At 50.5% G+C, this 9,855-nt stretch overlaps 1 protein-coding gene across 13 annotated transcripts in view; it reads right to left on the bottom strand.

The window, feature by feature from the left end:
- LOC119163735 (uncharacterized) overlaps window positions 1-9,855 on the bottom strand; it is a 60,959-nt gene that overhangs the window by 15,199 nt on the left and 35,905 nt on the right. For 8 of the 13 annotated variants that reach the window (XM_075873478.1, XM_075873477.1, XM_037415799.2 and 5 more), the window contains one exon: window positions 1,841-7,998. In XM_075873478.1, coding sequence (XP_075729593.1) covers window positions 2,319-7,550 — 5,232 coding nt within the window. In that variant the 5' untranslated portion in view covers window positions 7,551-7,998 and the 3' untranslated portion in view covers window positions 1,841-2,318. Of the gene's footprint in view, window positions 1-1,585; window positions 1,816-1,840; window positions 7,999-9,855 lie in introns of those variants that run through there. The other 5 variants (XR_012886061.1, XR_012886064.1, XR_012886063.1 and 2 more) reach the window with 2 other exon arrangements.

Below are 9,855 nucleotides of genomic sequence, written 5' to 3'. Positions count from 1 at the left end.
ATTTTCCCGGTATTTTTACTTCGAAAGCAGCGTCTACACTGCTCTGGAGAGTTTAGTTTGAGCCTTGTTCGAACCACAGCGACAGGGGTATTCTAACTCATATTTCAGTTGACTCTAAACTAGCCTTTTTTTTTGGCTCTTTGTGCAGCCTGCGAGACTACACTTATTCTCGCTGTGACAAGACTCACATACAGCTTTCGATAGCAAACAAAATAAAAACTCAGATTCCGCGAAACGGCGATTCAGTGTAGTCGACAGCAATAAATCCGAATCTAACACGAAACGGATAACTTCTTCAGGAGCCGGTGCCGCGTAATTCTAACGAAATGGGTTTGTAAGGGAATACGCTGGCCGCTTCAGGGAGCGAAGTTGTTTTCGGGCTGTCTGTCACTTGAACGCAAAGCAATCGGTGGGAGCCAAGTGCGTGCAAAAGTCACAGGCATTTGCTGATATGTCTCAAAACAGCGCAACCTCAGGCGCGAGCCATAACTGCCGTTCAACTAGGTTCACAGTCGACCTTTTTAGTGGGGCGCACGTAACAAACCCACGTACTCAGCACTGCCACGGGAGAGATCTGCGCATGTGCGGTACGTAACGCATCGACTCCAGAGATGCGCGCGTACGCCCGAAAAAAAAAATAAAACGTGGCCTGCGTAAACGTGACAAGGCAAAGCGTGCGTGGCGTGACGCTCCCGCGATATCTCGATTGATATAGGAACCAGATAGCAAAACGGCAGCGACGGCGTCGAACGCAGTGGGCAACAAAGCCGGCTCAAACCGAGTATATTTTGCTTCGAGGGACGATGTTGCGCTGCTACCGCACGAGGGCGCTAAAAAGCACCCCAAAAGCTGTTAGATTTCTGAATACATACGTCTAGTGGAACCAAACGTAGCTTGGTACGGTCAATATGGTGAACTAAAAGTGCCGTTGAGCGCTTCGCATGAAGCGTACGCAGCGTATCGTGCCACGTACGTAGGCTCCTTACTTACGCCCTACTAACGGCGTCTAGTATCTGCCCGAACGATGCGTACACCATCCCCTCGCACGCCCGTTCATGCTCCTTCACCAGGCGGTGCCGGTGTGTGTGACGTCGGCAGCATTCACAGCCATCCAGCCCGCATAAAACATACGATGTTGGGGCCGATTTTAGCCATTGGGATTTCGTACGGAACTATGACCGTGACGGCAGAAATGCTTCTCGGGTGTCCATGTAATTGCTATCCAAGAAGACACAGGTGCCTCAAAAAGTTAAATAACGTCCTAAGGCATATAAGATTGTATTTTGGCCATTTATTGGGGAACATTCGCAGCAAGAGAAAATAAGCGCATTCTGCAGCTTCACAATTTATAGCATTATGAGGTTATTAGGAGCTGTGGCACGTCACTACGGCACGTCATTACAACCTTAAGGGACCAATTACAAGACAGCACTAAGTAGGCGTATGCGAAGCAAGTTTAAAAAATCCTGCACAGTCATTGTGCTATGCGCAAAAAAAAAAAGACACCTCATATAGAGCGTCTCTGGCCCTTTTCGCTACCTAAGTAAACGTTTTCCCGTTTACATGACGGAAGAAATGCACTCACCTAATTTCGTGTTCCACAATTCAACGAATTTCACAGTTCTTTGATAAACATATACTTTGGTGAGAACGTTTTTACGTCTAAAGGTGTTTACGTTATGCGTATTTCAGATTTAATCGAACGGTGCTCCCATCGCTCGCGTTACAAAAACTTCGTATATGAGCGTTATGCATGTACCATACACGCTTTGAGAAGAAGCACACTTCTCTCGTGATTCCGGTCCCAAGCTAAAGCTGTGACAAAAAGATGAAATCAGTGTTCAGACAAAACAAAGTAAACCTTTATTTCTCGATCAGGTTCAAGTGCTAGTATAGTAGACTGAAAAAAGTATATAGTGTTATGAAACTAAAAGAACTCGAAAAAAAAAGAAATTTCTTGGCGCAGAACACTGCTTTAGCCCAGTGCTGGAAATCACACATCGACAACAGGCTTCTTGTCACGGTGGTTCGCATGCTAACATGAGTTACGTGATCACGTGAGACGAAAGTGCTTGCTAACAACCAGTTCATTCTTGCTGAAGGGACACATAACTAGAGTTCCTAAATGATATTAATATGACATGTTGAATGACTGGACCCACAGGCACAATTTTGTTAAAATAAAAGAAAAAGAGTTTATGAGGGGTCCAAACAACTTCCGGAACCGCGTCACAATTTGCGAGATGACCGGGGCTTTCACAATTGAGATCCGTATGGTGGGAGGTCGTCTTCTAAAATGAGGTCCAACTAGAAGCGGTTCAAAGAGCGTTTATATCGAAGGTCCTCTTCCACAAGCTGGCAAAAGCGACCTCTCTTCGTCTGGGGCAGCCCACGTACGTGGCCTGGTGAGGCCCGAAACAATTGGCGCACATGGGGGTACTTCGCTCACATTCCTCGTCGCAGTAGCGGGCGCCGCAGTTCTTGCACCGACTCACTGACACGCAGGCACGCGAAGTGTGGCCGAACCGTAGGCACTTGAAGCACTGTAGCGGTGCTTCGATGTATTCCTCCACGATGAACTTTTCGTTGTCCAGCTCCAGCGACTTGGGCAGCGTGGCGTCCGGTTTGAACGTGAGTACGACGCTGCTGCGCGGGAACTCCTCATACGTGCCGTCGTGCATTCGCTTGACCGTAAGCTGCCGCCTCGCGCTTAGCACGCCAACGTCTGCGAAGAGCTCTGCCAGCTTTTCGTTGGTGTAGTGGTAAGGGACGCCCCGAATCTTGGCTTCATGTCGCAGGTACATGCTGGGAATGACCGACTCCACTTCGGCCCCGCCGAGTCTCCTCAGATTGAGGAGCTTGACAGCATCCGCTGCCGTGGCCACGTTGACGCAGAGAAAGCCCGCGCGGTTGATCTTCTGGTTGACGACGTTGTCACCGACGATCTCTTCTAGCTCGCGTGCCACCTGACTTCCGCGAATGTTCCAGAAGGTGCGGGTCGTGCTTATGGCCTTGAAGACGACCGGTATGCCGAAGACCTGACCTTCGTTACCGCGCCCGGACAGGCACACGCCGTCGTTGTTGTTCTCCACGTCAGAGTCGTCGTCTTCGTACTTGCCGTCAGAACTGCTGTAAGTGCGGCGCCTTTTGGAGGAACGTCGTCGGTACGAGTCGTCTTTCGCCCTCGAACTCCGCTCGGACGAGTGTCCGGACCTTTCGTCCGAGCTGTCGTCATGCCTCCTACTCGTCGCAGGTTCGATCTTTTCCGTGGGCTTTGCGTCGTCTCCACGCACGGATTCAACTTCAGCCGCCTTCTCAGTAGAAGCTCCTGACATTCCATTAGGATCTATCTCTCTGTCATTACCCTGCTTGGAAGACCCTGCGACTGCGGTCTCGGGAGTAGATGATGACACTTCTTGGTCGTATAAAGCAGTTTTATTCCCTGCACTTAATTTGATGTCACTGGCCTTATCTGGGGTCAACGTATTTTTACTTTTTCCGCTGATCTCTTCGACAGTTGGTGGCCGCGGCCCATAGAACAAATCTTGGACTTCTGTTAGTGAACCCTCCGCCTTCGGCTCCTTAGCCTTCTGTTTTTTTGCTAAAAGATCCAGGCTTTGTGACTTCTCTGCGTCTTTAATTTCGGTATCCTGTTCTTTCATTGAAGCTTCTTGCCTTTTCAATGCGATTTCACGCATCATGAAGCACACCGGTTTTTTGGGGTAGGCCTCATCTTCAAGAACCTTTGTTTCACCAGCTGACGAGGCATCTGCTTTACTCGTCGGTTCTGGCCGCCGTTTTTCTGTGTCAACATTCTGCTTTATACCCTGAATGGCTTGCTTACCATGCGAAGCTTTTTGAGGGACGTCATCTTTTGCCACGCCTCGGTCGACATCATGCGTCTTAGCCAGCTGCGCTGTACCTCCGCTATTGACTTTTGCATCCTGTTTCTCACGTGTACCGCCGTCTTCATTAGCATGAACCATTTCAACTTCTGAGCTGTACTTTTCAATGTTTGAGGTGGATAACTTAGAAACCGATTTACATGCTGCGTCAATTGTATGGCTTCCGTCACCTCCTCCGGGTCGATTTTGTACTGGGTCGCACCCCGGTGTTTGTCCACCTTTGTCGTCCCCTGGCTGTTCTCCCTGTGGAGGCATGCCTCTCTCGCCTATTTTCTGCTGATTACCAGAAGGAAGTTGGAGCTGCCCTTGACTGGCGGAAGTAGGTTGTGCTGAGGAAAGTTGGAGCTGCCCCTGACTGGCAGAATTAGGGTGTGCTTGACCGCGAAGGGGCAGGGGGCTAGCTGGAGGTTCTTGAACCTTCGTTGCAACTGGGCGTTGAGGCGTAGTGAAGTAGCTCGGAGTTGGAGTAGATGGCACTGTTGCTGGTACGCTGGCAGAGAGCTGATTTGCTGCTGTTTTGAGGATAGGGGAAGATACTGAAGTAGGGTGCTTTGTCTCAAGTGAAGTGACTTGCCGCTGTTGAAAGTCGTAGCTGCCAGAAGGACTTGAATTGGATAATTGTTTAGGGGCCGTCATGTAGCCTTCTTGCGCCAAAGGAACAGGCATGTAAGTCATTGGGAAGAACTGCTGCGGGTAGGTGGTAGTTATTGGGGGGCATACTTCGGTCATTCCGGGCGCACTGAAGCTACCGGGTGTCGGGCTGACAGTGGGTGCTTGCACTAGCTGAGAGGTCGGGAAGAATGTTTGTGATGTGAGCTGTGAAGGCGGCAAAGGGGGCGCCGGAATTGGTTTTTGGGCTGAGGCCGTAGAAGAAATGCTTGCGGTAAGCTGCTGAGATGAGGGTAGAGTAGTAGGGCCCTTAGACTGCGTGGGGTTGGATGATCCTGGAAGTACGAGACGATGTTGTTTATCTGAACAACTCGATAAATGTTTCTCGTTGCTGCTTTGGGTGCTCACTTGACTTTGATTTGAACCGATGGTTGGAGCTCGTGGTCCTTTTTCTGAAGGATTTGGACGCAATACTTGGCTTGCTAGTTGTTCCAATTTGCCTTTCGGAAGCGGAAAGCTGATGGGACGCTGTCCTTTGCGGTCTTCGATACCACTATGTCGTTCTTCTGCAGGACTATGTGACGCTGTCGATGTGGCAGGGGAATCATCTCTGCTTTCAGGTACTGAAGGGGACTTCTGTATTGCACGTTCAGGTGCTATTTGTGAAACGTCACTCACAGATGCAGTTACCATGGGCCGTAGCTGCTGTTCGGTTTTAACAGGTGTATGAGGTGCGTTTTGTAGTGTTTCTGAAACGCTGGTTGCACTGGCGGTAACTGTGGGACGCTGCCTCAATAGGCCAGCTTGAGCACCCGGTATCTGTGCACTTTGGGTTGTCTGTGAGACGCTGCTTGTGAATGGAGTTAATGGAGGACGCTGGCGCTGTTCCTGTTTAACAGGTGGGTGGTTTGTGTTTTGTGGGACTTGCGAGATGTCACTTGCACATGTAGCAACTGCCTGTTGCCGTTGTTGGTCAGCTGTAGCAGGCAGAATGGATCCACATTGCGGTGCTTGTGAGACGCTGCCTATGCATGGAGCAGCCGGAGGAGGCTGGCGGTCTTGATCGGCTGTAACTGGCGGAGTGTCTTTAGATAAGGGTAGTTGTGGTGTGCTGGTTACGGTCGGAGCCACTGGAGTTCGCAACTGGCACTGGTCCGCTGAAGTAGGCTGCATTGGCGGAACATCCGGCTTTTGTGAAATGCCCTTTCTTGGTTGAGGACCTGCTGAAAGCTGCCGCACTTCTCCGGTTGAACCAGGAAGAGGCCCAGCTTTTTCAGTTTTACACGTATCTACAATTACCAGCCGCTGTCCCGGCGGTCCCCTAGCGCTCGGTGGGCCCTCACCCTGTGAAGCGGCCACTGGCATCTGGGGACATTGTTGCGAGACATCGACGCTTGAGGATGGTCGCCCTGAAATTGCTGGAAAAGGGGGTTGTGGGGGAGAAAGAAGAGGAGCTGAGTTGGCCGGAATACCGCCCATACCTTTTTCCGGCACATCAAGTGCCCTTTCTTGGCTTAATGGTGGTCTTCTGTAACCCGAAGCGCCAGGCTGGTCACTGCGACCCGTCGTGCGAAAGTTGGGCCATTGATTCACAGAATTGGCGGGAACCTTCCTGTGTAAACTTTCAGTAGCTTGCTCCGCTTCCATGCCTCTTGGACGATTTGGCAGTGGGGGATGCGATGCATCTTTGGATGGCATTATCGGTAGCTCGTTGAACACCGGGTTATCTAGATTCAAAACGTTATCGTGAGAACCAACGCCTTGAAAGGTTTGGCTCTCCTCCTGGCCCATAGGACCAGACGGTGGTTGTTGGTTTGAAGGAAGTCTAGGTGGGCGTTGCATTTCTGAGAAGCCCTCTCTGAAAGGGCGTCGTCCAGAACCTGGAGAATGGTGGGGACGGTCCTCGTAAGGCGGCATACCCAACATCTCTCTGCTACCTTCTTGGAATTGCCTTGGGCGGGAGTACCCATGACTGGAACTCTTTGGAGGTCTTTCGTCGTAGCCTCTTAGGTCAGCATCACGCATATTTCCACCAGGATATTCTTCAGATAGGACTGGCGCCCTTTCCATGCCTCCGAAGTCTGGTGGTTCCGGATGGTAAGGCAAGGACCCATATTCATCTTCCCACTCAGAAGGTCCAAGATCGTGTGGTCCTTTACGTAAGCCTTCAGGACCCCAGTCTTGATACCGATTCGGAACTGAACAACTACTGCGTCTGCTTTCTTGGCACGGCATGTATGACGGTCGTTCTTCATCAAAGCCGCTGGAGTACTCCGGTATGAAAGGCCGCTGGCCCGTGCCACCGGGTCGTCCTCTTTCTTCGCTGTAACGGTGACCAGGCGGTGGCGGCCCCCAGTCCTGGTCATCATCTGGCCAATGTTGCATGTGGTCAGGTTGGTATTCATGATTCCTTCCGTCGCCAAAACGCCGCGGGTCGTCACGGCCGCGGTAGTATTCCCGATCTAGCTCCCCACGATCGCCAAAATCGTTGAAACACTCGCGCTCGCCCCCGTGATGTTCTGAATAGCTGTAGGAGTGCCTTCCTCGGTCCGTAGATTCAAAGAAACGATCGCGATCGCCACCGTACCGTGGGGTGCTCTGCGGCCGGCGAGGTGGCTCCGACGGTCGTCGAGGCAGGCCCCGTGGGTCTCCACCGCTTGGCCCGTGGTAGTCGTACGTCTCCGATGGCAGCTCTTCATCTTCTTCCATAAAGCGCCTTCCCCGGTGACCTCTGTCGTCTCTGCCGGCATCCCGCATCAGACCGTCGCCGTGCATCGGTGGTACGGAAGCTGAAGCAGGGTACCGATCGTCATAATCAGGGGGTCGCCTCCTGTGCTCCTTGGGACCTTCGTCTCTGGTCTCTCTGCGGCGCTGACGATCAAGAAGGCCCCTCGAGTGGTGAGGAGTTGGCTCTAACAGCGATGGTCTGTTGCCCATGGGTTCGTGGAACGGCGGCATATCGGGTGGCGGATGGCGCAGAGGACGTGGTTCGAATGATGGAGGCCTGCCTCGGCTGTCGCGCCTACGGTCACCCATGGTTTATGCAATGCAGGCTCAGCACTGGTGAAGTCACTACGCACAGGCCACGACGCCTCAGCCGCTGCAATGGTAGCTAACGGCCAGAGATGTTCCGAAGCATCGAACGGTACTTCGCACTTAATACGCGTACGTGTAGTGAATAAGCAAAAAGAACGCAGTCTCTTTCGAATCAGTTCGCGCGATTAAGAGACCGTGAACGTAAGCACAGGGTTCGGCACGGTATTGGGCTCGGCACCGGTGTTAGGCGGGGGGTCACGTTTCAGTCAGTGGCAAATGGCACAAGAAGAAGGAAACACTTGCCCTGTCCTGTCAAGCTGCTCGATGAGGGCTTCCGAGTTTTCTGTCCACCAGTTGTCGATGATAATTCCTTGACTGCTTGTCTTTTATTCCTTCATAGGGGGTCGGAGGAGCGTCTTCGTCTTTCTCGTTTGTTTACACTGCCAGCCTGCAAATAATACGGCTTTTAGAACATTCTATATGCGCGAACACAAATTCAAGCAAATTTCTACATTTTGTGCTATTTTAGTGAACCTACTTTTGTTATTTTGACAGAAGCTACAATTAAGTACACAACCAAAACGCATGGCAACCAAAGAAAACAAATAAAAATATTGCGGGCACCTTTCTCGGCTTATCCCACTCAGTGGGTACGAGCCCTATTTGAAAGCATCATCATCATGATCACATGGTATATTTTGGTGGTCACGACATTAAGAGGAACTCCGATGCCTTTTCGACCATATTGAAGTCATGCCGTTTTCAAATAGTATTAGCAGTCTGGCAACAGCTAGGGTAGTTCACTTCGCCGAGACACTGATTAACTTTTATTAAACAATTAACGACGAAGCAGAATCGAAACCGAAACAGGGAGCTGCTCCGTGCTCGGAATCTGATCACTATAGGCTGGATTTACAGGCACTAAAAAACCGGGTTTCAGGCAAAATTATAAATATAGGCACAAAAAACTTTTGACGAAATTCAATATTTCGAAGAAATACGTGTGGAATCTGCGTCTACAACAAAAAAGTAAACAGAAATGCTTTAGCTTTTGGTGGTCATCATCATCAGCCTGACTACGTCCACTGCAGGACAAAGGCCTCTCCCATGTTCCGCCAGTTAACCCGGTCCTGTGCTTGCTGCTGCCAATTTATACCCGCAAATTTCTTAATCTCCTCTGCCCACCTAACCTGCCTCCCCCTAACCCACTTCCCTTCTCTAGGAATCCAGTTAGTTACCCTTAATGACCAGCGGTTATCCTGTCTACGCGCTACATGCCCGGCCCATGTCCATTTCCTCTTCTTTATTTCAACTATGATATCCTTAACCCCCATTTGTCCCCTAATCCACTCTGCTCTCTTCTTGTCTCTTAAGGTTACACCTACCATTTTTCTTTCCATTGCTCGCTGGAAAGAAAAAAGCTTTTGGTGGTACAAAGGCTCTAATGGTTTAGCACAGCCACGCATTTTTTTCCCGCGAGGTGTCGCCGAATACGGTTTCTTTATTTCAAGTCCGACACAGCGAGTTAAGCGTCCCAGTTCAAAAGGAACACGCTCCTGGGTCTCCCTAGCTCTTTTCGGCATAACTGAGAAGGGCAACACAGGAGCAAATACGCAGAGCGCTAACAGGCCAGAAGGGTATTTTTGCCTCGTATTAACTTGGTCTAACCGCACAGGGTCGATTTCTGTTCTGTCCGTGAACACCATAAAGGGCCCTTCAACTACTTTGAGAATTTCGAACATGCACTAGGTGCTCACAATCTGCCAAGATTTGTAATAGCGCCCCGGAAAGAGATGAAATGTCAGACTGAAGGCCGCTTGATTTCATATCACAGGTGCGTGCCCAGCATGGTGGAGGTGACGTATACAATGAACGGTCTTGCATACGTCAAATTAGTGCACTGAGAGAACTATTCGAAACGACGTGTTGAATTTGTACAATCTGTTGCCCAAATAGAAGTATGAAGGTTGACAGAAATATTAAAACATATAGACGAAATTATGTGCATTATTATTTTCACTTCGTATTAAGCGAGATGCGAGACTATGTGCTGTCACCGTTTCGTTTGCGTTGATATTTCCACCTTTCTCGCATCGTGTTGGTGCCCGCGTTCACAACGCTTGGCGTGCTTTTGGTGCATCGTCCCTTAGAGGAGTTCCAGCGGTGCGATGCTGTGTATCGTGGGGAGGATACGTGATCCATGCCAGTCTCTCCAAACGTGCGCGCATAGGTGGACGCCTCCCACAGAAACAGGCAGTACCACACAGAGAACGTCAAAAAGACAGAATGCCGCTTACGTGCGCGG

Source organism: Rhipicephalus microplus, chromosome 9 (assembly GCF_043290135.1).
Source record: "Rhipicephalus microplus isolate Deutch F79 chromosome 9, USDA_Rmic, whole genome shotgun sequence".
Taxonomy (NCBI): Eukaryota; Metazoa; Arthropoda; class Arachnida; order Ixodida; family Ixodidae; genus Rhipicephalus; species Rhipicephalus microplus.
This window is presented reverse-complemented; position numbering and strand designations above follow the sequence as displayed.